We start from the raw sequence: 27,305 nt of genomic DNA, 5'->3' as shown, positions 1-27,305 counted from the left end.
ATAGCGCAAATAATGTACTCCCAAGAACAGACTGTAAAATCACTTTCTGGGCCAACAGAACAAAGTGTTGGTTTAACTCAGCTGTCAAATGTAATTTCATTACAGGGCTCTGGAAAGAAACAACATAAAAAGGTGCAAGGAGTTAATATGTATTTTTCATTGAGACTTGCTGAGCACATGGAAACAATCTAAAAATATTGTACAAAATGAGGACTCCAGTTCAGGGGAACCAGATTTTAGTTTCCACAGCCGAAGCCGGGACAGGAGAGACAGGAATAAATGACTTACCCTTGTAGGAGAGCTTGAGGCGTGGGACGTTGTGTTTCGGCTGCTGCGACCCCTCGCTTGAAGGCAGAGACACTCCACAGAGCAGCAGTATAATCCCAGCAAGGTAGTCCATGGTGGTCCCGGAGCCACGGGCTCAGGGTGCAGTCAGTCAGCCAAAAAAAAAAAAAAAAACCCAATAGTCCCCAGAAGAGTCGGAACCCCAGAACCTGAGGGTGAACAGGTGACAGGGGACGTGGGTCAGTATCACAGAAAAAGAGCAGGGAAACGCTCCAGAGCCACACTCACATTGCTCCTGTGACAGTGTGGAAATCCACAGCCCTTGAACTTCACCCAACAGGTAAAAACTGACCACACAGAAAAATGTGTGGTGAATCAGAATCGGGAGGCTTTGGAGAGAAAGAGGAAAAGAAAGGCAGAGATGTCACCTCGGCTGTCCCACCACTGCTTCTCCTTGAATGATTTAGACCCCAAAGCAGTTCTCTCCTCTGTCTCTTCTAGCACACAGGCAACGTCTAATCCTGTCCACAGCTCGGCTAAACTGAATGCTGCTGCACCATCAGGGGGAGGGAGAGTGAGCGAGAGATCGAGCAGCTGAGGGAGAGAGAGGGGGAGAGAGAGTGCGGGAGAGAGGTCTCTCAGCTAGGAGATGACAGAAGATATCCTGAACAGGTTTTGTCTTAGCTCTCTCTTTCTCCACATTCTTCCCCTGTCTCTTCCTCTCTCATACATTCCCCCTTTTCATGATCTTACTCCTCTTTCTGTCTGTCACTTCCTCGGTCTCTCTCTGTCCCCTTGTCCCTCTCTCCCTGTCTTTATGTCTCTGTCTTTGACAGAATAAGGTGGGTGGCAACCAATGTCTTTAACTTCCCACATTCTCACAGTGTAACCAGGAGGGGGGTATAACTCTCCTCCACCATGGGGGCTACACTCCCCACAGTGGAGAAGATTGGGCCAGTTCATGTATTTTTAGCAAGGATCACACCGTGGCTGTCTCTTGAAAGAAACAACGGAGAAAGTGAGACGCTATTCTGTTAGCACCTCCATTTCTCCCCACTTCCACCCCTCTGACTGTAACACACACACACACACACACACACACACACACACACAATGCAGTACTGAAATTATTTAGTCAAATCACTGGCTTTCGATGCCTCAAAAACAAGCCCTATTCATTCAACACAGCTATTATTAAATATGGCGGCTTAACCTGCAAGCTTTTATGAAAAGACGATGTTAAATTATTTTATCATCAGGTTGGACAGACTACAGATGTATTGATTTAGACAATGGGCCAAATTGATTACTCCTTTAATGTCATAAGTCTGCAAGTGCATATAATTCATTTAAAGTTTTATTACTAAATTCTCAAGGGGTTGTCACTGAGTGCGAGGAAAAAAAATGGTGTTGTCTGCCTGCATCTTGTGTAAGAAACCTGACTTGTGTAAATGTGCTATTTCTTCCCCTCAGCTCCTACTCCTCCCAGCATGACACACTGCAGTTTCCTTTCAGATGGTGTGACCAGCACTTAAGTGTTAAAATGTTTGATAAGCAGAGCCACCCCACGCCACTCCACACCCCACAATGACCATGAAAAGACGCTCCGCCACAAAGTCGCCCCAGCGGGACATTCATTACCCAGGCCCAGCCAGGTCTAATCTACGGGCTATCTGAGATGTTTACCCACAACAAAGACACCGGATGAAAGGATCATTCTCAAACCGTGTTACAGTTTTTTTTTTTTTGGGTCAACATGACAGCTATCAGGAAATATCAAAACATTTATCTGTGTTTGGGGCCACAGCACCTGCGATGGTCCCTGCGGAACGAACAAGAAAAAAAAAGTGGCAGATAAGATCGGGAGTGACGCGCTGAGAGTTGACCCTACGAGGCCGAAGCGCTTATCTTCACGTTTTCCATTTCACATTATTACCGGCAGGTCAGAATATTTGGGCAGTGACGTTTTAATAAGCTACGACACGCCACCGGCCCTAAATGAGAAGTCACTGACACGGGCTTCCAGAGCTTTCAGCACCCGCCATTAAAAATAGAAAACCTGCCGGACACTCCCAGGAGCCACTCTGCAGGGCCAGGGCCAGCGCCCGGAACGTGACTCATTATGGACGTGTCGGCTGGATGCGCGCAGAAACCAGTCACGGTCCGGCTCGCCGACAGGACGTGGGGTACGAGCCGAGCGTTGGCGGTGACAAAGGGAGATGAGTGAGGTTCTGAAGGAGGGAGCAGCTCTGAGTACTGCCTTTGATCACGCGGGCCCCTCTTTCACCATTATCTCTTGCTGACAGAAACCCTCGGCCTTGCATCGAGGACACCTGCCCCTCCCTTTAAAGCACTCACCTTGTACTGGAACTCTATACTTATAGTGTTCGACAAAAAAGACTGCACTCAGCGTCATCATCATTACTTGCTGCATCTATAACAGTAGACTTTTGATACTGGTCCACAGAGATTAATCTTTTGTTGGGACAGGAAACTATAGAAAGTTTTTAATTTAAGCTCCTTAAGAATGGGCTCTTTATATACATGATCATTGTTTTTGCTTGAAAGATTAATGATTTGGGCAGGACCAAAAACAACTGCAACCATGGCAATACTCCCGGACTAGAGGTACCCACCTCTGATCCAGCCATAAGTTACAGATATGTAACTCTTCCTCCAGGAGATCTTATGTCCTACTCCTTACTGTGTAACGCTGAAACTGCATTCACTGTGCACTGACGTACAGTGGGGTGGGTGTGTGATGAGCAATATCCATTTCAAGGTCCCACACATCCATCACCAGCTACCTTTTATAGGGCCCGACTTCCACTGGTCTCATTAAAACCACAGCACTGGGAGCCTGGGGTCTCGCACAGGTGATGGGAGGAGGCTGGTCTGTCTTTGAGAGCCCTAACTAGAGCGGCACACACCCGTGAATTGGCGCAGTGCCAAACACACCCTTTCAGCGATAGCCTTGGAACGAGAGGCAGAGAACGATTCCCTCCAATTAAAACAGATCAGGCCCAAGCTACTGCTGTGACCTGGCTCTAGTCTGCCAGTTCCACTGGAAAATATGTCAGTCTATGACCCTGTGAGGACACCACCGGGTTCTGCAGGGGCATGAAAGGTGCTGGGTCCCCAATGTCAGCCATGTCATGCAGGGCCTGACCACGGTGGCCACTCTCCCACTGTCTGACACATCGCACTCACAGTGCTGTCAGCAGTATTCCCTATATCTGTGTTTCGATCAGTCAGTCTTATCAGAGGACAACGCAAATGATTACTGGCATGACAATTCTGCTGTCATGTGTTAACGACGGTTCCAATCGGGGGGTGTGTAATGCCCGCAAACTCCATAGCCCGTGGCTATAATAATTTCAACAAGGCCCCTTTTTATATCTCCGTATGGAGGCGAGTGATTCTGACCACTCGCTTTGAGTGAGAAGCAGTGTCAGGGAGGGAGAAGAAACCACATTTTCCCATCATGGCAACCAATGACATGCATTCCAGTGTTCTCTTCCTAACATGGTTTGGACTCGATTTTTGTGGTATATAATCATACACATTCCACAAAGTGGAGTATGCATGTATGAATCTGTGCTGTGTCCTCTCTTGTACAAAAACAATTTCCCTGCAAAAGAATCACATTATACATAATTTTGAGAAACTAAAAAAGATTATACCCTGGAAAGTAACTTACAATTCCATGAGAAAAGTTAGATCACTGTGATTTCTTCTTCATTGAATTGAAGACAAAGCACAGTAATCTCGCAAATCTTTAAAATACCCATTACAAAATGTCCATTAAAATGGCATTAGGATTTTCCCCGAAATAAAAGGAGGGTTGGGGGCGTTATTTCGGTAAGCTCCGAAAGCTGATCTTTGACTCAGTGGCGGGCGAGCCGACAGGTCCCAGCCTGCCCAAAATGTCAAGCTTTCTGCTGACCCTGCTGACATGTCTGTGTCCCCCTTTATCTCCCAGAGCATCATGGGACAGCACTCCAGCAGCAGTTGTTAGCCCCTTTGCTTTGCTACCTTCCCCTAATTAACATTTTTCCTCTTGCTACATCTGTTTTTGCCCCACCTTTAGTTCCTGTGTGGTCCTTCTCACTCTTGTCAGCGCTATTACATATCCTAATTTGACTGAGAACTTGGCGAGGTGTGCCGCCTGCCTGTTTTGCCAGCTCTTGTGCCTTCTTGTATGGCTCTTCTATATTACAAATTAGACATTGTTCGGGAAAGCCACAGTCATGGCAGAGCAAGCTCACTCGCTGTGTGTGATTACAAGACTGTCTATTCAGCAAATCATTCTGCGCAAGTCTAGGGCGAAGATTTTATGTAATGCCATCAATGCCCTTTGGGACCACAGTGTAACATCACAGAGTGCGTATGGAAGACTTTTTATGAAAGCCATTACTCTTCTGTAAAAAGAAGCTGTGGTTGTTCACTGATGTTATCTAATCATTAATTGGTGAATTCCAGCATGTTTAGTGCTAAGTGTAACTGGTGCATGTGTGTGAAGTACATGTCCTTAAGCTATGTCACTACATATGTAAACATATAAGATATGTACAATATGTAACTCCAAATATAGGTGAATGCTAAGCAAGTGTAAATAAATTATTTGAATAGCATAACTAAATTAAATGGCCACCATATAGTTGTGATAAAAGAAACAAACCAAAAGGTAAATAAAACCAGATACAAAGTATGAGGTCACAGCATTCTCTGCTAATCGCCTAATGGCACACAGAACTGTGCTTGTAGAATCAAACTATGAACAGAGAGGAGCCTTATTTGTCTTATTAGAGATCACTTACACTGTAACTGTGCAAAAAATGGGCTATGATGGGGATATTACACTGCATTTCATCACATCTTCAACATTAAACACCACACCCATTTCCAGCTAATTAAGGTGTTATCTTCTCTATATAGCACTGCAAGTTGTTACCAATTAACTGCCAAAAGTCTTGTTTTCCCACTGGTCATTGAATTAATGAGCATATAATTGAGTCTTTAACTGTTCTGATGAGTTTTTAATGTTGATAACCAGCCAGTAGTTTCTGACAGTTTGCTCACAGAATGTGCGTCACTTAACTTATGCAGCGTCACACCTTTCAGGGTGGAAATGGATGTTTCCAGTAATAGAACTACAAAAAAATGCAACCTTGGTTAAAAAAATAATAAAAATACAAAACTGACTACCATCGCCCCACCCATGGAGTGGGTATGCAGGGTTTGTTGATCAGTTTCTGTAATCATAATGTTTGTCCTTTTCACACGGCCATCCTAATGTGTGTCAATTCCACACTGTGGTCACAGTTTACGCTAGAGGAGGACAGCACATCTGCTGATATCTGCTGTGCTGATGACATCTTCAGTCACTGCCTCCCTCTTTCCTTCTTTATATCTCTTTAACAGAAGCTCTCTCCCACTGGACTGACTCTGACAATCTGACAGGAGTTTTACAACAGATTTCTGGGTAAAAATGGAAATAAAAGAATGAAACACTGACCTAGTGTAGCAAAAGCTGTGTTTTTCCCAGATTTAGCAATCTGGTGCCAGTCTGGAGTGACTTGGTGAAGGCACCTAAAGCATTGTACAATAAAAGCCTCAGTTCCTCCCGCCCTGCTTGCTGTGTGAGTGATTTAACTGATGACAAATCAATTTAGGCATGAGACAGACGGGAAATATCCTAAATGGATATTAATAGGCACATCAGGAGGGAATAAAGGCCCCTCAGAGGCCATTGAAGGACTGGAACTAATCCTCGATCCGAAAGTATTTAGGTCTCATGTATATGTAAATGGGAGGTGGAGATTGGAAAGACAAGAAAAGAGGCTTAGCTGAAGATTGTCTGAGACAACAAAAATGATCATTATTCACCCTGTGTAACACAATCTTTGACCCAGAGCTCCCAAAATCCTCTTGTCAAGGTGAACCGGCCACTCGAGAATTTTAAAGCGCATTAACTTTTTCCCAGTCTGTCAGTGAAATTAAAGTGTAATCTAATAAAGTTGAGAGGATGTCTGTGTGGGGGTTAAGTTTTTTTTTTTTTTTGGAAGCAATGCAGTACTGTTTTAAAGTACGATTAGAAACCTCAGGCTGTTTAATTAGTCATATAACACCAAGGTGTTTAGAGAAAAAGTGGTAAAACTGGAGACATTATAAACACTTAACAGTATACGCACTGTTTCTAGGCAACTGGCATGCTAAAGCAGCCGGCTACTGATCATATAGCGTGAACCATGGTCGCAGTGCAGACAGCTCTCCTGTTCAATTAATTGTATTAATTCATGTATTTATCGACCACCAAACACATTTCTAATTTACATTTGCGCAATTTGTGTGTTTCAATAAATAAACCAATTAGCATGCATGCATACATTAATGAGGAAAGCTCATAAATGCAAATCACGGTTTAATATATTCCCATTGGCCGTAACACAATATCGGTGTGGTGGGAAAGCCTGGATCTCTGACACGGGCTGGCAGCGACTGCTAGACAGATAAGAGCCCTTCAGTCCATTGGCACTATCAGATCTCCTCCCCCTGTCACAGTACTTCTTCACAGCATCTGATTACAGGCTTACAGAGCTGTAAAATTCATAAAATTAACCACAGTAGCTTGAGTTTCCACTCTACTGGGAATGACTCAAATAAGGTTCAAAAATACATCCAAAAACATTTGTCAAATAAAAAAGAGATGTACCCGATCAAGCAGGCAGGGAATGTTTGCCAGTTATAAATCACACATCAGGGACTTGTGGTTCCTCAGCTCCTCCTGACACTTTTCTGGGTGTTAAATGCCCAGCCGAATTGGACATGACCATAAGGAAAACACCCGTAAATTTAACACTTAGAGCTTACCCAGCAACGAGAGAAGAGCCAAGCAGATCAGTGATCTGACTTTCTTAGATGGATTTGAGTGCTGGATAAAGGCCATTACAATGAGGCAGGTTCTGGATCGGTCAGAACCCGCTGAGAAAGCTGAGCCCCGAATGGGGCTCTCTCCCAGCCCTGTCGAACAATGTGGGCCTGCACTAAAAGCCCACCTTCCATCTCAGTCATTCCCAGTCTGACCTCCCACCTGCCTCTAAGTGGTTCTGTGCTGCGTTCATTTTCACAAATTACTGACTTTCTGGGAAAATAATCCCATAAACACAAGGACTAGTTCAGCAATTAACCAGCATTCCACAGACTAACACCCACTGGTCTTGTGTTAGAGCACTTGTGCTGGTAACTACTATGTCTGGCTGTGTACCTAATTTGATAACTGTCTGAGAAAAAAAGCATGTAGTAGAACAACTTGTAAAACAAACCAACTTAGTAAAGCAACCCCGCAAAAAGGTCATGGTATATCTGCCTGAATGATGGACGATTTTCAGTTGCCGTCCCTGTGAGACATATTTGAAACAAAGATGGCATTTCATTCAGCGTCATTGATACTAAGCTGCTCTTAACAAAGTGGCACACACATTTGGCATTCTCACGACATGAATGGTACATATTTCCATCGTGATGGTGCGCAGCTGTTGAAGAAATCAGAATTCTTTGTTTGAAAGGGAAAGCCATCCTGCTTGTCATCGAGTTAAGGATGGCTGGCCCTGTGCCACTGCTGTTTACAATGAGTGACACTGCTGCCAAAACAAGAGACCTGAATTTGTTTGTCTTAGTTATCACATCTAGTTATCACATCTTTATCTTCATCATGAAGTAGACTGGAAATCACTGAATCTAAGAGCAGAACCATAACTACCTGCTGCTACTCGTTATGAGAATCTTATCCTGTGCAACTGCATCCAGCCTGCTTAAGTCAAGGTGACTAAAGGAACAGAGAAATATCTGCTGAAACTGGGTAGCATATATTCACTTTGTGGGCACAATAGTGCCCCGAGCTGTTGGCTGTGCCTTATATTCTCTCAGAGGTCAAATTTCCCACAGCATCCTTCATAGCAGAGAAGAGGCAGAATGCACCATGCAGTATTTATGACAGAATGAAGCACATGCTGGTTTACTTGGTTACTTGATTTACTTCATCTTGATTAAAAATGGATGAAAAAAGTAAATGTGCCAACACAGAACTATGAATAAATTAGTTTGAGCGACATGTTCAGGAAAAATTCATAGCAGACCTGTCGTTTACATCCATCACATTAATGAAGGTGCACTACTGGTACTTGTGCTCCATACAAGGACATAAGGTGAGATTTTAACAACCCCCCCCCCCCCCCCACCCAAACAATCAATCCCTACACATTCAGGAGGACAGGTACTGTATCCCTCATTCCCTACTAAATCTACTACTATGGCACTATGGCTCCATATAACACAAGGGACATTCACGCCAAAATAACATAATGTAAATGTTGTTTTTCTGGTACAAATAAAATAACTGTAAAATGTGCTCTCCATTTCTACAAATTAATGTAACGTTTTTTGCAATCATAACTTGAAAAAATCTTATCTGGGTCAACATACATCATTTTTAATTGACTGTGAAGAAAAATTAATGCAAACCAATACAGCAAATTCAGTATTTGTAGAGATGAACCCTGTGTTTCTGTTTTTCTCCTCCCAATCTACTCGAACAAGGCAGACCCTTCTCTGCTTTTCTCCCCCACACTAGGCTTGGTAAAAGGTCATATTAACAAACTGATGGAGGATAATGGTGTGGCTGAGAGTGGGACAGGCCTCATCATTAAATTCTCAATGGAAATGTTCTGACCCCCCTGCCATCACTGCTTATTTGCTATTAATTTAAGATACGTCTGCCTGCTAACCAGCTGAATCATGACTACACTGTGGGACTCCATCCCTGTTCCGCCACCTGCATCAATTAATGATCATTTATGAATATTTCAAACTTATTCTACCTGTAAGTACCTACTGTGGGTCCTCTTCTATAAAAAAAGGAAAGCCTTATTTCAGCTGAAGTGTACTTTCTTAACTGTCCTGGCTGCAACACATAAGGAGCCTTGCATGTGCAAAATGTAATCTACACACCTGAGGTACTGTACTATTCTATCTAGCCTAACTTTATGTTGTCAGACTACAAATTACAGCTACTTTCATGTATGACAGATGTCAGTTGTTGTTCTTCAAGAATATAATGCACTCTACAAAGATCTAATCAATCAATCATTTGAACATACTGAAGAACATAGAGTTCCATGTGTTTCCTATCTTTTTTAGTTCACACATAGGACATGGGACACCGCAAGGCAAAATTAACTTGTCATAAGCAATAAAATGCTATGCCATCACAGGCGATTCATGCAGAGGATTAACAAAGCAATTTGACAATAAGGATGCAGACAATTGTGTTACATACCAGTTAGCATTCTGCAACTAGGCTATATATAAAATCTAATATACTGGTCTGCGCAAGCACTCAGTAACATACAACAAAGTGAAGACCATCACTTCAGCTTAGTGTTATTTGAGACGTCTTCATGCTTTCTACATGGAGATGTGAAATGAAAAGAAAATGCCAGTAATGCATGGTGATAATGACCATGTTACAAAACTAACACTGCGTCCAGTTACAGCACAGCTGAGGAACCCTGGGAACAGAGTATTTCCATTCCTGTCCCTTCAAACCCTTCTCTCTCTCATCAGCCGACTATTCAAACCAATGTACGTCTGCGCTGAAAACGCCTGGTGATACCGATGAGGTGGAGGGTGTCGTCATTTTACCGCTGAAAGCCTTTGTTCTGACTCGCGCGTCGCTGCGTTGGATTCCCACCTTGGCTCTTTGCTTTTATCAGGGTAGGAAACGATAATGGCTGCCTGTCCTGAAAGGACGGCACATGTCCAAAAGCCTGGGGGTGATGAGTAATGGAGGGGAACATTTTCTTTCGCTTGCGTTCTCCACGCCAGGCAGAACGGGAGATGATACTACTGGATAAGATGTCGGAGGAAAACAGGCGTGTGGCATTCCTCACTTCTCTAAGGTTTCACTCAGCAGCCCCGCACATAATAGCCGACTCTAACACTTCTGAGTACAATGAAGCTACAGTATTGTGTTTGTACAAATCAACCCCGTAGTGGGCGGAATCAGTCCCACAAAGATCAGGACACGTTGACCAGCCTGTAAATATGCTATGCTTGCGAAACTTCCTTCACGGTTGTGGTGCAGTGAAGCATCATTCGTCTTCCCCATTCTACAATCTCAGTCTGCTCAATAATAACACAATCTGCAACCATCGCGGTGGGCACCATCTTTTGCAAACTCATCCGTGTGTGATTAACACGCTGTCCCATGGCCTTCCTCATTACGAAGAAGCAAATGGACTAGCAATGACCTATAGCCTTCAAACCCAATCTGCATCCTGTGGTACTATGTGTTTAACAACAGCATGGCTCTTGTCATTTGTTTTAAGAGGATTTTTGATGAATGATTCCTCACCCCGTGCCTCCTGGTTCTCACACTGAAGTAAGGCTGTTGGTGTTGGCTCAGATGAGTGTGTACTCTAGCCCAGTCTGAAGTGCTGTCACAAGTGGATTCTGGGAAGGCACCACATCGGAATAGCAAATCCATTTGTGCTGGGCCTACAAGTTTCTGACAACTGTAGCTACATAGAATTTATGAATAGAGACAATTCTGTACGTTACATTACAAATACACCTGTGAATAATAAAAAAAGAACTGTTTTTGGTTTCAAGGTTGTGCCTTTCATGAGTCTGAAATCAAATATGACAAAATCTATGTGATATAGATTTTATAATATATAATTCATAACACAATGTTGCACATTGTATGACTTATTGATATGGCATTCTCATTAAGGGAGTGTTTACAAGTTTCAACTCGACAAACACAGAAATACTCTGTACGAAGCCCCCAATGTAAAGAATTTACATTTTTACGGAACAAAACAGATCTGGAAAAATCTTACCTATCTCTTCCCGTCTGCTCTCTGTGTACCTTCTCACCTTCGCAACAAGCAGCGGCACAGCAGACAGGCACTGCATTTTCATTCTGTTAATCCACTACTGAATTGAAGGCTTTGTTCTTCACGTTCTGTGATTATACTAAAACAACACTTGTCTTAATAAAAATGTTGCAGAACCTGAAACATTCAGCAATTCACAGATAAGACACACCCACAGCATAAACATGTTACCTGCTAAAGACAAGGTACAAACCTATAAAAAGTACAAATTCTCTGCTTTTTTCACAGACGCACACTTATATGGTCCATGACTGCACATAATGCAACTAAATGATTAAATACAAAATCATGATATAAATCTAGTACACATTGTTCAATTTCCATTAAAAGAAACCATAGAAAAATATTAATGTAAAACCGTGAAAACAATAAAACCATAATGACACTGTTCGAATGCCAGATTCTATTATATGAAGATAACAAATGTGCAATGTGAAAAATGTCCAGACATGACTTTTAAAAATATGAGTAATGCCTTAATTCTGCCTCCACTATGAATATGCCAAAAAAAAGTTCATTATTGAGACTGCTGCTGCCCTCATAAGCAGGAAATATATTTTGTGGTAAAAGCATATTCCTAAAAAAACAAGTACAATGTTTTACATAAAAGTGTATAGTCTCCATTTTGAGAACATACAAACAGTAAATATTTGTGTTTCTATTTTTTTGAGGGTATTGTACGGTTAAGTAAGTCTCATTGTGCATTACCAGTACAACTGGGGAAATGATATGGTTCCAACCTAAAACAGAAGACTGCACAGCGATGGTTAGTTACATCGCCTTGCTGCATGCCTGTGTCGTATGGCAAACTTTATTGGGGTGAAGCCCGCCAAGCGCCCCGCTTTCTCAGCTGTGCTCAGTGTGATGCTATGAAAGCACAGGAAGCCCTGAGAGGCCTCAGCAGCTTTGTTTACGCACACTGGGTCCTCCCTGCCAGCATGATTCGAAGTCAACAATATTCAAATGGCCTTATCAGGCACGAGGCCAGCCCAGAGGACCATGCAGCTCTCACATGTGTTAGGGATGCCAAAATAAGAAATACCCGCCATTTTTCAAGATACATTTCCACGTGGAAATGATTGGAGTTTAAGTACTCTAAAGGCATGGTAAAAAGTAATCAATGAATCTTCTTGTTTGTACAGGTAGTCTTTGAGTTTCTTCAATATGTTTAGGCCAGTAAGAATGATGTCACTTTTTGGCCATCTCCCGTATTGTGCTGAAATGTGAGAGAGCTCGCCTAAAAAAAGCAAGCTCGTGTGAACCATTGAGATCAAATTATTTCCGCGTCTCCTAACATGTGGCCCGATGGCCCCTTGACATGTTGCCCTGGCCCCAACCTTCACCGCGGTGAACCCTGAGCACAAAAGAGAGTTTGCAGAACGGCCGCAACGGAACACAATGCGTATACATTCCTTGGCGGGATTCCAGCTCTACCTGTAGAAATGCCCAGTGATAGCGCTGTGGAGAGGGATTAGATCAATTTGGCGGGGTACTTCAGACCCGACAAAGCCACACTTCAGGCCCACGCATCACTAATCACATCCCAGCTGGACACAGCAAAATGCTCCCTCAGCCTGTCTGAGCCAACCTTCCAACGTTTTCATAGAGAAAGGACAAGAAATTCAGACAGCCAGTCAGGCGGAGGCTTTAGTAAAGTATGCAAAGTCTACTCAGCTTATTTAAAGACATGACAAGTGTTATTAAAACAGATGTCTTTCTCAAATGCGCCAACCGCAGTTTCATTCTGAAACCCTCTCTCTGCAACCCTGATAATTGGAAGTCTGTTACAAATAAACCAAAGTAGAGAAGCTTCATGCTGGAGAGTGAGCTCATATCTTTAGAAATGGATCAATAAAGTTCGGAAAAGACTCATATACAAGCACTTCGACACTTTTGGATTTGGCTGCCTGAGTCTGATATCCATCATTTTCCCTTTCTTTCAAGAACCCAAACACTGTGATACTGTGACACAATGTACTTGTGATTCATTATAAGCTGGCTATTTTCTTTATTATGTAAATGTTTTTACTAACTCTCACCAGCCTGTTTAATTCACCAAACGCACTCCAACTTAAACAGTGAGCACCAGTCAGTCCTTTCAGAAAGGCGATTTAAGCATTATATGCCTCGTTTCTGAACTTTCTAAAAAACCTGTGTCCTGTCTTCAGATTTCCAACCAGACCAAAACAGAACCATGACTTCTACATATGTGTTGGTGCACTCCACATGCACAGTGAATGTGTTCTGAACAACAGTGAAAACTGCTGTTTCTGCAAAACTTTCAATGAACAGCTCCACTTGATAAATGCCAACAATCTATGTTTCATATCTAACGCATTAGCATTACAGTAAAGGCAGATGAAACAGGTTCAACTCCACTGTAAGCAGTTTCAGAACTGATTCTACAGCTCAAGGAAGTGAGCTGTGTCTCAACACAAAGAGGCATATAACCTTGGAAACCCATGAATTGTAGAAGAGTCCAATTGCAAAATTTCAAGCAATTAAAATCAAATCCCGGTTATGGTTTAGGCATGTTAAACATATATGACGCAACATTTAACATCATTTTTACATTTTTTTTTTTTTTACACCCATGGTGAGTTTTTAATTCATAACTGCATTCTGTTTAATCTGCTTCTGATGCCAATTGAGTTGAGATTTCCCACTAAGGTTACAATCAGTGTATTTTCCTGTTCAGACTAGTTGCTACCCTACAGTGTGAAGAGTATTATGTTACACTGTTGAGCGTAACTCAAGCAGTGTCCCACAGATTTAAACTGTAATACTTCCTGCATATTTCTTAGAAGACAACATTGAACCTGTTGGTACATCTGACATAGGGTGCAGGTGTTCCAAAAGAGCTACTGATTTATACAATGGCTAGATGTAAATAAAATGCAAATTCATATACTGAAAATACATCCTTGTCCAAATAACAGCATGCTGTTGTGTGCTTGTCCTGTGTTGCATTGATTGGCTGCTGAATATAGAGAACCAGAGAAAAAAAAAACCCTCATTTGAAAACTACACACTGATTATATTTCATTTACATAATGGAGAAAAAGAAATTACACTCAGAGTTAATAAAAGAGCATTCAAAATGTACATAATGTTGCATGATTAGCATTCAATTTTAATATTCAAATACAGCAAACCTTAATAGTGCAACGTAGCTTTACAAAGTGTTGAAGCTTACACAAGGGACACAATAGGTTTTTAAATTATAATTTGGATGATTAATAATAAGTCAGATCATTCAGTGTTCATTGCAACACTGTTCTCACATTGTGCAGAACAATAACAATAACATTATTTATTTATTTGCTTGTTTTTTTAAGCAACAGTGCACCTTTTTTGCAATGTGTTAAAACTAATATGTGACTGATTGACGGATCCCTTGGCAAACACTTTATTGTTACTGAATACATCAGCATTGCTAGTGCGATGTGTTATACAGTTTCCAAGATTACACTACCATTACAGAGCATATAGTTTCTTGTTACTATAGCGTTGATAAATAGTCACATGAATTGAAACTATTTTGGACTTGCTGAAGTTAATACATAATCCTGTGAACCAGTATTATAAGCATTTATATAATTGTAACACACAACCAGTTACCATAACCATAACATAACCTAACATGAACATTTAGGATTGAGGGCTTACCTCATTTTTCTAGGTATTTTTGGTTGACAATGTGCATTAAACCTCATATACCACTGTATAGAATTAATCCATGAAATTCCCTCCCATTATACACTGTAGCCTGAAGAAAAACCAATCTGACAACAATAAATGGTGCATTGTTTAAAATCAGGTGTTTGACTGCTGGAATCTGAACACAGCGTTAAGTCACATGATCACATTGGCCTCCAATTCATTGTACAATGGTGCACAGATGTGATGTGAGCACATGTACGTTTTTTGTATAAATAAAACTGATAAAAAAAATTTTTTTAATTTGCTCAAATTAATTTTCACTTCAAGAACAAAAAACAAAATAAAAAAACAATCCATTACTTTGAGTATTGACTGCACTTGGCTAAGGGCATTCTATCTATCACTTAAAGCGATTGACAACATGTGGTGCTGATTAGGAAACTGTGTCTACAATCCAAACATTTATCTTAAACAATGGTGGTGGGATGAGGGGGGAGGGGTCATCGGTTCATGGAAAACTATGGTAATGGAGATAATAAAGTGAAGGAAAGTCAATGCTTTGTGTTTGCTGTGCCCTGGACAGAGGACAATAGATCCGGCAAATGGACGTCTGGCGCTCGGCGTGAATAGTGCGGTTCACTTATGCGGTCTCCTTATCAGTGGCAAAACAGAAATGCGGCATTAATGGGCTCTCTGCCATTGTGTCGTATACCACTTAATCACCTTGGGGAGTCAGAACTACACAGTAAGTCAATGCTATAGAATCAAGGTGAAGGCAAAGGTAAATTGATCTGTTTGTTTCCACATCAATGGCAGATGGATGGCCAGAAACGCATCCTCCTTACAAAGTAGCATCAAAGAATGTATATTGCTTTGCAAGAACACGTGCACTGCATTCCTTCAAGTCCTGTGACTCAAAACACCACTAAAATGCTCATTTAGGTAAGATTAGCAACTTTTTATGAGTCAAGTCATGATGAATAACCAAACGGTTCATCAAAACCTGGGCCAACAGAAGACTTATCTAGGCAACTGCCGATGGATGCACTTCATCCATTATGAGTGCCTGGCTATTAGGTTCATCGACAGGTTCCCCTTGAGCCAGACTGGATTTGATAGCAGAGCAGGATTGTGTGTGCAGTCCATCCTGAGACAGATTACATCAGCATCGTACATTTGTCTGCGCACACAGCCTTCAAGTTAGCCCCAAACACAGTCAGAGTTTTGTGCAACACCTTCCTTCCACCATGGTAAAAACACTTGAAAGGCTGAGAACCCATAATAGTCATTCACTATTGCAGGGCGACAGGGATAATGACACTGAAGCATTGGCTCAAACCCGTAACTTTCCTGAAGGACTGCACTAGTGATGTGGCATGGTCTGAGTACTTCTTATAATCCCTGTATTTCATTTACTTGAGAAAATATGAAAGTTGGCTTTGAGGCCTTTTCTAGTTGGCAGACATTTCTCTTTCAGAGAAACTGTTGAACAAATTTGAATATGCCAACATTCTTCCACTTCTCAACCTAAAGATAGGCACATTTGAACAGATGTTTCTAATTTAATGTACAGCCACCGTATATAGGCAGGAAGGCTCTACGAGAAACTAAACCTCTGGGCCTGAACTGGTCATTGTTCATAGCGAGCACTGCGAGAGCGGGCTGTGGCTGCCAATGTTTGTATTCGCGAGTAATCAGGACTAATCAAACCGCAGTAAACACCTACTGCGACGCAGCAGGCCACAATGGCTTTTTGATGGGCTGTAATTTTCCGCTGGTCCCTGAGCATTCGTTTGCATTCCTCACTCAGAGCGCTGCTAATGTTGATGTCACAGGCATTTTCCTAATAAAGATAAAATCAGCAATGCAAGGCCCGTCCTTTATTTGCATGTCCAATAGTCCTCAAAGTATAGCCCGTCCAATGCATAGTGTTTTTCATTTAAATTTTAAATGGGACATAACAGGACGATAAAAACAGAAAATGGGAAACGGAGGGAAAAGGTGCGCCAGTCGCACATTTCAGTGCTAAGAGGTCATTTACAAAATTACACTCTGTAGCTGTATATAATATGTTGCTTGAGTGCTTAAATATTTAAAATGTTTCCATATGCATTTATCTAATAGCATGCATGTTTAGATAGCTTCATACACAGGTAATTGGATACTTTATTTCAGGTAGTCTGCCATTTAGCATTGATGAGCATTCACTCTTTCTGTCCGCATTAGGTCGAGTCACATTTCAGATGTTTTTTTCCCCCGCTAAACACAGGCATGTCAAGTTGAGCCACATTGTTTGCTTTCAGCCTCAGGGGAAAACACTGAAGCTGAGGAAACAGACAGTACCAATTTTCTGCTAATTGGATCTCAGGAAATTGAATGTCATTTTAATTTAGTGCTGGAGAGCCAGACAGATTTGACACAGTAAGTTTTTTTTTTTCAGACCAGTCCAGGTGTAGAGAGGCTGGCTGACTAGATATGGCTACACATTCCAGTGAAAGTGTTCCCAACCTGGGCCTACAACTGCCATAACGCCTGACTGAGGCAAGCTCTGGCATCCAGTCATTGAACTCTGACCAAGATTATGGGGAACCGCAATACAAGTTGTCCTTCAAATAACTGGTTAAACAAGTATTACTTTTCTCTCGATACTCTCATAACAGCATATAGCTATATAGTATTGTTCAGTATGTCCTCGCTTCTCTTACATACTATTTATTTATTTATTTTTTTTGCATGGCATGGGTTGTTGGGCAGACCCGTTTGCAGAAGGAAAGCTTAGATTACCGTAATGAGGAAACAAAATAGTTATGCTTGGTGAACTCAGATATTAAAAGAGACATTATACTTAGTACAGCTGCTCAGCCCCATCATAGATAAATAAAGAAATGCCTCTGCTTTATTCTATATATCTGATTACTTATTAGAGAGCATGGAGTGTTGTCACCAGTTCTCTCTAGGGCTGAATAATGCAGACAAAAAAAAAGAAAATCTTTTCCACTGTGGCTCAATTTTGCAGGACCAGAGCTCAGCTGTTGTTTTGAAGCAAGGCCAAAGCCTCATGCTACATTAGGTAGGCACTCCTCCCTGGCAGCTCAGTTCAATCGGTGGCACAGAGCATCCATTCACAAAGCAGGAAGTATTAGAGGCATAAACCATGAAGCCCTTCGCCCTCTGGAGTCCACAATGCCCCTAGACTGGCCAGCCTCTCTCGCAGAAAAATCAGCTCCTCTCTCATCGACACTGATTGGGCACTGACAAACTGAGGACAGCTGCTTTTCTGGCTCTGTTGCATAATTCTGGCTCTGGTATGCATTTCATCCTGTGGACCCCTTTGACCTTTTCTGTTCTCCAGTTTTTTTTTCTATTATTTGCTGATTTGTTTTCTGTGTGTGCTGCTTCTTTGTCCATTGTGAATAATTTGTATGTCTCGTAAATCTTTGAATGATGGACCGGGGATGGGAGAGGGAGTTTTCGGTGGGGTTTAGATCCTCAAAAGCAAGGGGAGTGGAGGAAATAGGGAGGACTTGATATCTGAAAGCTGACATTTTGTTTTGACCAAATAAAAATAAAGAAATTTCTCATTATGTTTACCTTGCCAAATAAAGCAGCCCTCCAAAGAAAGTTGTTGGAGGCTGTGGGGTATTAGAAGAAGAAAGGAAAGGCCTTGGCCAGTTATCTGCAGAGGACGAGGAGCTGCTGAGGACCGCCGGCATTGCTGTTATGCTAGTATGAATGGGCGGCACTCGAAAGCCTGAGTGTTTGAATGCGGGGCTGAGCAGAGCCTCTTTCACAAATGACAACAATGGGCTCTCTTCCCACATCTCCGCCGCACTGTATGGGTGAAAAAAATGGCCTTGTACAGTGTCCCACAATCAACACTTTATAGAATGGCGGCCTTTGATGTGTTCAACCCATTACATTGCAAAGACTAAACATGTTAAAATGCCTTTGAAGTGTGTACTGTAGCATTTGGTAGTTGAAGTTGAGGCGTGGTGCTTCTTTGAAAACTTGTGTACCGCCCTTTCATCCAAAAGGCCCAAGTAGTTTGAATTTATCATCCTAAAAGACAAAGTATGGTTCATGAACCGTAATTCTTACACGTTTCATTATGTCCCTGGCAAAGCAGATTGTTTACCAAGAGTGTAAACTGTTTAAACTTTGTAATAAAAATGACAAATTTGCAGAGTTTACTGCAGTGAAATTCTCTGTCGAACCTTCTGACTGGGAATGGTCTGCAGTTGTTCTGCATTATGTATTCAAAAATGTTCCCCAGACTTTACAATTGTGTTTACTGTGCTTATTTGACACAGTCTAATGAATTTTGCTGAGAAAGTCATGTCTTTCCAGTATGTTAAATGGACCATGGCAAAAGTGTTGTCTTGAGGGTCCAAGTTTGAGTTCAACTCAGTACGCTCATGGTCAGTAGCTATTCTGTGTATTTGTGTGTGTGTGTGTGTGTGTGTGTGCATGTGTCCATGTGTGCACATGCACTTTTGTCTTATGTATTGAGAGCTGCATTGCCTTTCAATAAGAGGCCTGCACCATTTCGCATTGGTTGGTAGCGTCATGACAGACATTACAGTCCAACCAAGATTTCACGATTTCTACACAATGATTGCAATAACTTGCAACCATGTCTAATTCCTTCAATATTTCTGCATAATATGGAAGAATATTCACAGAAAACCCAATCTCACACAACTTTTGGATAAAAAATGTCCTTAAACATTTGTTTTTAATATGAAGGACCATTAATGACTAATTGCCATTAATGTGTGTTGCATATTTTTTCTTCAGCCATAAAATGCAATTTATTTTTTATAGAAATTCAAGGACATAAATTGTTCAACACTTGTAAAATGCTACACTATTCCTCTGTCCTAATCTCATAAATATGTACACACATGTGTATCAGATGTGCGTTGCTTTGATCTGTTCCACTGTGTGCATTTTCATCAGAGTGGCATATAAAGATTTATATGAAGAACATCATGGATCTTACGTAATGAATCTGCCCCATTCTGTGATTAATACACTTGTCAACATTTGTGTCACTTCCCTTCCTTAAAATTGACCAAAAGATAACATCAATCATCAGAAAATTCAAGCTCAGTTACTGTACATTCAGCATATTTCAGATTTCTACAAGCTACAGTCTGAGAAAACTGTATGGAATTTAAAAATGACTTCTGTGACTAGGGGCAACATTTCAGTGTAACACTGACAAAATGGAAAATGATCTATAAAAAGTCAGAGTGTGACTAATGGGGAACAGTCCTCTGGATTTTACTAGCTGTACTGAAGCAGTAACCACTTTAGCCAGTGCTACCACAGAGCAATTATTTATCCCACTAACAAACCTCAGGTCCCAGCAGCCTCTGCCCCCTGGGGTGGCCCCGTCACCCTGTGGTCTAGAGGCTTTACGCCACCCTGGGGTTTATTTGACAGGGGCTAAGATTTTCTCATTTCTGAGGACAACTAATTTTTTTATTAATTTTTTTGTGGGGGGGTTAGTGCTTTTTAGGACGGTTGCTAAATGCAGCCATTTGCTTCTGAAAGAAGGCAATGGAGAACTGTAATGTACATCAGTCTGACAGCAACAAGGATAATGGAATCCAGTTTGCCTTTTGTGTTCTCAAGTACACACTTACACATCAATCTGTGGTAATTATGGGGGAGGGAGAAAACAAAGAGATGGGGGATTTAAGTGAATTATTAAAAATCCTCATCAAATTATGTACGTAAGAGGGTGTGATGTGATGATTTCAGTACATTTATCCTTTTATCCTTCCGTGACAGGACATTTTCCATATCACCGTGAGTGTATTGAATGGTACAGAATGTGAGAAATTAGCCGTAAAACGGAATGTCCTCCATTTCCCCGAATGAAATGTTTATAGAACATTCTTTGAGTACTCGTCTGCACTGTACCAGAGATCCTGCAGTGATTTTAAATGGCATGTGGTCTCTGCACTGTCAGAATAATTACAGCACATGCCAGCAACACTGAGGTTATACCCAGGGAGTACTACAAACTGAGCTTCTGTTAACTCTGTTTGGAAGATTTTTGTGCACATGTTGCTCATAAATTCATAGATTAACATAAAAAAGAGCCTTTTGCATTTGGACCAAAATATATTTGGAATTAATTATATAAACCTAATGGTCAGTTTGCCACATGTGTTCCTAGATTTATTTTATTTTATAAATAAGAATATATATGCACAGATTTAAAAACCCTAAAGGGCTAATAGGATGGCAATCTCAGACAAAGGCAATACATTTAACAAAGAGAGTTGTGTAGTATTCACTCACTTGATAAATAAATAAATAAATAAATAAATAAATGAAAAGGAATAATGAGGAAACTAAACTTAATTCAATTAATTCAGTTTGAGCTATGAATACATTAATGGTAAGGAAGAAAAAAATTAGCACCAGCTGGAATTGAGAACTGATTTAAGAATGATTTGTTTAATGAGACAAGGTTTTGTTTGATACAATCCAAGGTAGAGTAGCTCTTAAATACCATACTGAGTTTGTCCCATAATATTGTGTAAAAGAATCAGAGCTTTTCATGCATCATGCAGGACTATAAAACATAGTACCAAGGCAACCTAACAAAGGGTGTCATAAGGACAGACACAGCAAAGGTACGGTGAGCAATGCAAGGTATCACAAGTGGAAGTTAATTACAGTAGATGGCAAGAGAAAAGTATTGAAACATATCAGCTTCCACAAAAGAAGAAAGAAAAAGCCAATTTATCCGGTGATTTTTCAGTATATCTGACATCAAATCCATCAAGCCTTTGCTGAAAGCAGCAAGGGAAATCTGAGTCAAACTACACTCCACCTAATGAGGCGATCTCCAGTCTGCTTCACTGTTCTCATCGCTATCATTTAATGTTCACAAATGTCAAACTGTGACACAATCTGCCTTTTGTAGTTGATGTGAAGAGGCCAGTAGAGATTTCAGAAACCATCAGCAGAGTACTGTTATTCCATCTCAGAACTTCCCTGAAATGCCAGTCATAGGTGATTTTAGACTGCGCAAGGCTAATTTGACATTTAGATATATTTTGATGTGAGCAAAAAAATGCTGAACGCTATTTATGTACAGTAATGCCAGTTGAGAGCGACATGGCAAAAAATAAATCCATAAATGACAAATCCGTGTAAAATAAATAAATTTGGTGAAACCAAAGTGTATAAAAATACTCTTAAATAAAAGCCGAGAATGTGCACTTTAGCCACATGTGAATTGTTTCATTACAAATCTAAAATATATTTCATCAATGCATGTAACTTACACATATAACTATTAGATCTTTTTTTATGGAACCGAACCATAAAATATTTGAAAATGAACTCAAGGGAACGTTTCTGGATGGGGAAAGGGAACACATAGCCCTCTTTTTATAAATGCTTGTTTGGTCCAACCATACTTTCCCCAAGGTACATGTTCACTTAAGGTTAAATTTATATTATTTCAGTTGAACTAAAGGGCTATGCTAACTACATGAGGAAGTTCTTTCTCTGATTACATCTGCTATCTTAAGTTTCCTCACTGACCAGTTGTTAAAGGGTATTACTGGGTAGGCCACACTCATGGCTTTCATACCACATCCATTCAAAAGTGCGCCACACCCTGTGACCTTTCATATCTAGTATATCCACAAATTTCATCTCTTACTCAAATGTCTCAGGCTACAACTCCATGTCAGAGCACTGAGAATTAACATGGTACTGAATGCACAGTGTGCAGAATAGCACAATGTGCCTCACTGCAGAGAATAGTCACAACTTTTCAACAGTTCTGTATTCCAGTACAGTGAACATCTCTGTCTGTGGTCATCCCTGCTTGCCTCCGCTCTGGACAAAGTAAAAAAAAAAAAACATCATGAAAGGAGGACAAACAGTCCACTCACACAAAAGGAGACAATGAATTTAGACACCGTAATAGTTTAGGCCATATTCAGGAGAGGTAATTGCAGTGTATATTTTCAAATTGGATACGTACTTGATTTATTTATATTCCCTCAAGGCATGATCTGTTCCACATGAAGTCTCTTCATCACAGGCTATCACTCACAAGTGTAAATAAAGCTTTGAATTCCTGCCAGTACAGAACTCCATTGTTGGAGCACGTATTTTAAACAAGCAAGTTCACAAGAATCACAGGGTTTTCTGTTTAGAATGGTTATTTCAACATAAATCCAAGTGACCCTTCTACTGCAAGCATACACCGCGCTGTGCTACAATTCCCACAGTTATGCTTCTGAGGTGAGGGGCTGCGGTTCATTTAACTACCTTGTATTTTCTCTCACCCATTGTTGTAATACGGTTGACTTTGCAATCTTATTTTCCTTGTAAAACAACCTTTTCTATATCAAGCAGTGGGCAACTGTACAGTGTGCTATTGTATATTTATTATTTCACTTCGTCAAAAGAGAAAATGCTCTCCTGTCAACATGTCAGCAGAGCATAAAGTGTCAGAATTGGTGAAACAGCTCATTTCCTTCTGTAGCCTCTTTGGGACCAGGGCTGGTAACCAGGTGCTAACGAGGGTACAATCACAGCAGTTCAGTGGCTGAACAGCATGCCATATGCACACTCAGTAAGGGCTTTAAACATTAGGCAATTTGAAGAACCTAGAAAAAATGTCTTATAACTTTCAACAAAAATAAGAATGTGGTATATTTATTCCATATTTCTAAAGTGCAGAACAGAAAGGTACATATGCCAGATCAAGAGCACATTTCACAAAGCCATTCTCTTCTTTTGATATCCATTTATGTCATTCTGTGTCCTCAATAACACCGATTTATCACTTCGCTGTATGGCACAGTACTATACTTAGGCAAGTCTTTTTCATGAAACTATTTTTTTCTGCTGCTGTAGCCTTTCAGTCACAGAGGCTCATCTTCAAAATAAAAAGTCATGTCGGAAATGTAATTTCAATCAAAAACCAAAAAAATTAAATAAAAATAAAGGCCGGGGAGATGTGGGGGGACGGACTCTTCAGATGCAGAAATGCCAGTCAGTGTAGAGTCAGAGATTTCAGCAGCCATGTATCCCAAGAGCATGGACAGCACAGGCTCACACAGACACCAGAGCTATCTATTTCACTTCAGCAGTTCATATGTGCATTAATGCTTTGTGTGTGTGTGTGTGTGCGTGCATGTGAAAGTCCCTGCAGCAGTGTGCTGTTGAGTGACATTAGTCACACTATGTAAACCACGGAATGGGGAGGCGGGCCCTGCCTGAGGCACTCCCCTTTCAACACTCAGTGCGGCCATGTTTCACACAGATGCTGCACGCAAAGCACTGACTTCTCCATAACCCCTTAAAAAACAGCCTGTCCTCAAGTAGAATTACTTTGGGCCATTTAGCGATAGATTCAATCCAAGTACAAAACTCTTTATATACTGTATATATATATATAGCGTGTTTACTGACTAAGGTTTATTTTCATAACTTGTTGACTCATCCTTTCAAAGAAGATTAATGCTGTAATGCTTATGTGTGCGAGAGTGCAGCTCTATCATTTCAGGAATGTGATTCTGTGATAGTGAGCAGTACCTTTCAGGTTCTGCCCTATTTGCAGCTCCTTCTCAAATCATTTGAAGCTGAAGGCTAAAGCCCTGACTACTGGGTGAACACCTCTGTATATAATGTCCCCAAGCCTTACATCAGCTTTTCTACACACGGCTGGCTCCTATATTAGCAAAATAGTAGCAACAAAGAAAATGTATTTGCAAAGAAATACTGTCTCATAAACCATAACCGCTTTCCAACTTATATATTTGAAATATGTTCCTCACCCATAAGCTTTGAGACCTGCGCCACGCTCGGAACCAAAAGAAACATGGAGAGAGATGCTATTTGGGCACAATGCCGCAGGTGGAGTCGTATTTGCAGAGTGCACTCAGTCTGTTGGAATGGAAGTGATGAAAAAGCAGGAGATGGTAGGGGGGACGCTGTCAAAATTGTGCTGTCCGGACAAGTGGAAGGGTGGGTGGAGCCCAGCCTGCCAAACAGGGCTTTGTGAATCCCTCAGCCCTATCTGAGTGGCCCATCCCAGGATACGTGAGCGCCGCAGGGGGAAGGCTGGAGGGGGTCACGCACGCTGCATCCACAGAAAGGAGAGAATCTGACACCATGTCACAGTTTGCAAACAATGCAGCTCGCCCACTGCAGGAGAGGTCAGACGGCCTGAACCAGGAGATGATTTGTTTCTTTCGACATTCATCAAAGCTTTGGGTGGGGAGGTGGTGGAAAGACTGCTCTAATTCTACAATGGCCTGGTGAATCCAAAAAGTAACACAGAGGTCAATTGTCTTCCGTACAGGTTTGATGCTTTTCTCTCTGATAAAACAGGGGCGGCTGTTAAAATTATGGGCGCATGTACCCATTTCCACAAAAGAACATGCTGGAGACAAAAATACATGCAGACATTCAGGACTCCACCATACATAGCTGAGTTGAGGATTAAAATATAGAGGGTGGTATTAGCCAGGTCTCCTGACAAGTTCCCTCAAGACTCCTCTAGCCATGATTAATTACACATTAGGGTACCTGCAAGGCAACCTTAAACATAATCTATGACATGCTACCTTTGTTTTTCTGGAGTTGCAGGCTTGGCTTTGCCTGTTACTTAGTGTGAGGCAGCTCAATAGTGTATGGTGGAGTGTGTGTTTGCGTGCCTGTGTGCATGTGTGTGTGCGTGTTGGGGTGGGGGGGCAGGTTTAGGTCTTGTCTCAGTGATTGCATACACTTAACACAAATGATTAAAAGAATTAGCAGCACTCCTTGGGGCTACTTAGGGCAGCTCCAGACTAGGCCATTCCAATTCCACAGCTTTTCTTCACAAGGATCAGTGGAGGATGGATTAGCAAACCTTTCACCCCACAGACTTCAGGAAGTAATTATAGAACATCTCACTGTGCTCCTGGGAGTCTCAGCCAGCGTGAGGCAAGTGTTGGATGAGGCTTGTGAGCATTCTCTCTCAAATTTAATATATCATCACAGTTCAAGAGACTGAAAAATATTTCAGTCCAGTCCAGAACATACTGTCAGGCTATTCAATCATTCAGCATCTGTCCTAAAATTAGACTAAAATTGAAGCATGTGCTTCTTTTTCTTAGCTTTCTCACATCACATTATCTCACTGACAATTGAACGGTATGCAGAGATTGATATTCCATGCAGTATAATGGTTAGGAAACTGGGCATACAATTCAAAGTCTGCGGTTGTGATTCCTAGCTGGTGCGTTGCCCTTGTAACCTTGAGCAAGGTACTTAACCTGAATTTCTTCAGTAAATATCCAGCTGTATAAATGGATCGCATGTGAAAACTATTTAATCTGTGCTAGTCAATCTAGACAAGCTCATCTGATAAATATTGCAATGTAATGTATAACAGACATATTGCCTTTTCGGTTTCAGACCAGAACACTGCATAATCCTACATTCTTTCTCTGTCTGAGAAGATTGAATTCTGAGGTAGGCCAGGATAAAAAGCCACCAATGTTCCATAGCTCTCTAATAATTTAGAATTTAACTGTCAGCAAACATGCGCCATGATTCCTGTCCCAGATCAGAGCCCAGACAAGGCTGTCTTGCCCAACTAGTCACCTGAGTGAGAATTCAGGAATCAACGCTAAAGTGGCAAGCCAGGTAAGTACATTTTACCATGAAGCAGCTCCATCCATTCATGCAAATACCACTGATCATATGAATAAGGCTTAAGAGTTTCCATACCTATGAAATGTTTTTGACTTGCCACATAGAATAAATAGCCTCATGTTCTGTTCTGATTTATTGATTGCGTTTGTGTGTGCGTGTGTGTGTGTGGTAAGGGGTGGGTGAAAGGGGTACAATATTTAACTGTGAATATAAGTTGGGTCTATTTTGTAATATAATACACTACATGACCAAAAGTATGTAAACACCTGACATCCAACATCTTCTCCAAAATAATTATGGGCACTGATATAGAGTTAGTCCACTCTTTGCTCCTATAACAATACTCTTCTGGGAAGGCTTTATACTATATTCTGCAGCATCGATGCAGAGATTTGCAATGCTCCGGGGTATTGTCATGCTAAAACAAGCAAGGGCCTAGCCTGAACTGTTGGGAACGCACAAAATCATCTAGAATGTGATTATTTACTGTACAATTAAGATTTGCCTTCTCTGGAACTAAAGGGCCTAACCAAAAACATTAAAAAACAGCCCCAGACCAAAGGATGTCCACATACTTTTGGTCATATAGTGTGTGTACTTTAAATACCTAGCACAGTAAATTATAACCATTTTCCAGGTATAAATGTGTGGTTGTCTGCATAATTTGATACTCTAAACTGAAACAAACGAAACTGTTACTTCTGTTCA

At 41.2% G+C, this 27,305-nt stretch overlaps 1 protein-coding gene across 5 annotated transcripts in view; it reads right to left on the bottom strand.

Annotated features, from left to right (window-relative positions):
* The window catches only part of sema3ab (sema domain, immunoglobulin domain (Ig), short basic domain, secreted, (semaphorin) 3Ab), a 122,151-nt gene that overhangs the window by 42,859 nt on the left and 51,987 nt on the right, over positions 1-27,305 (bottom strand). For 3 of the 5 annotated variants that reach the window (XM_064343125.1, XM_064343126.1, XM_064343127.1), the window contains one exon: positions 289-494. In XM_064343125.1, coding sequence (XP_064199195.1) covers positions 289-400 — 112 coding nt within the window. In that variant the 5' untranslated portion in view covers positions 401-494. Of the gene's footprint in view, positions 1-288; positions 1,018-27,305 lie in introns of those variants that run through there. The other 2 variants (XM_064343128.1, XM_064343124.1) reach the window with 2 other exon arrangements.

This window comes from Anguilla rostrata, chromosome 7, assembly GCF_018555375.3.
Source record: "Anguilla rostrata isolate EN2019 chromosome 7, ASM1855537v3, whole genome shotgun sequence".
Classification (NCBI taxonomy): domain Eukaryota; kingdom Metazoa; phylum Chordata; class Actinopteri; order Anguilliformes; family Anguillidae; genus Anguilla; species Anguilla rostrata.
This window is presented reverse-complemented; position numbering and strand designations above follow the sequence as displayed.